Genomic DNA, 729 nt, shown 5'->3' with positions numbered 1-729 from the left:
TATCCCCTGTGTGCCTTGTCGACTCAGTTGTATGCTATACGAAGTTATTACGTTGCTTCGGCCCAATAATATAGTGATTTGACTGTATATAAAATTATATGACCAAAAATTTTAGAAAGATTTAATTTGTTGCGAGAAGATTGGATACGTTCAAAATGTTTCTTCATGAATTAATTAATTTCTTTGCCGGATGCATACCTGTATAAATTCATCACCATACCGGGAGAACAATATCCGCATTGCGACCCATTTTTTTGAGCAAGTGTAGCTTGAATCGTATGATAACCATCTCGTATGTTACCTAAGCCTTCAATTGTGTGAATATCCCATCTGCGACATTATTTAATAGATATGTGAAACATTACTAGTATTAAGAAAGTTGATGAAAAAACTTCGGTAGAAGTTAAAAAAATAAGCATGATAATATTTTTACATATATGGAAGTTTTAAAGTCTCCAAAACTGATGTAAAAAAGTGACAGATTTATAACTTCAGAAAACATATTTCTTTTATTTTATTTGAAATACAATTTGACCGTGTAATTTTTTTATTAATATACGCATACCCATCGCAAATAAGTACTGGTACAAGACAAGAATTTACAGCCATTGTCTTGCCCTTGATTTTTGCAGCCACGATACAGGCGCCGCAGCCACCTTCGTGGCACATGGCTTTTGTGCCACGAAGTTTCGCATAATCGCGAATGTAGACATTGAGGGACGTGTCAGT

At 34.6% G+C, this 729-nt stretch overlaps 1 protein-coding gene across 1 annotated transcript; it reads right to left on the bottom strand.

Annotated features, from left to right (window-relative positions):
• Window positions 1-198: 198 nt before the first annotated feature.
• On the bottom strand, window positions 199-726 carry LOC105461009 (xanthine dehydrogenase-like; the record flags this gene model as incomplete). Its single annotated transcript, XM_011707505.1, has 2 exons — window positions 199-330; window positions 566-726. Coding segments are annotated over 2 exons (293 nt in total), but the record flags the coding sequence as incomplete, so codon positions are not given.
• Window positions 727-729: the final 3 nt, after the last annotated feature.

The sequence above is a fragment of the Wasmannia auropunctata genome, unplaced genomic scaffold (genome assembly GCF_000956235.1).
Source record: "Wasmannia auropunctata unplaced genomic scaffold, wasmannia.A_1.0 LD311055.1, whole genome shotgun sequence".
NCBI classification, from domain to species: Eukaryota; Metazoa; Arthropoda; class Insecta; order Hymenoptera; family Formicidae; genus Wasmannia; species Wasmannia auropunctata.
Note: the sequence above shows the minus strand (reverse complement) of the source record. Positions and strands in the feature narration are given on the sequence as shown.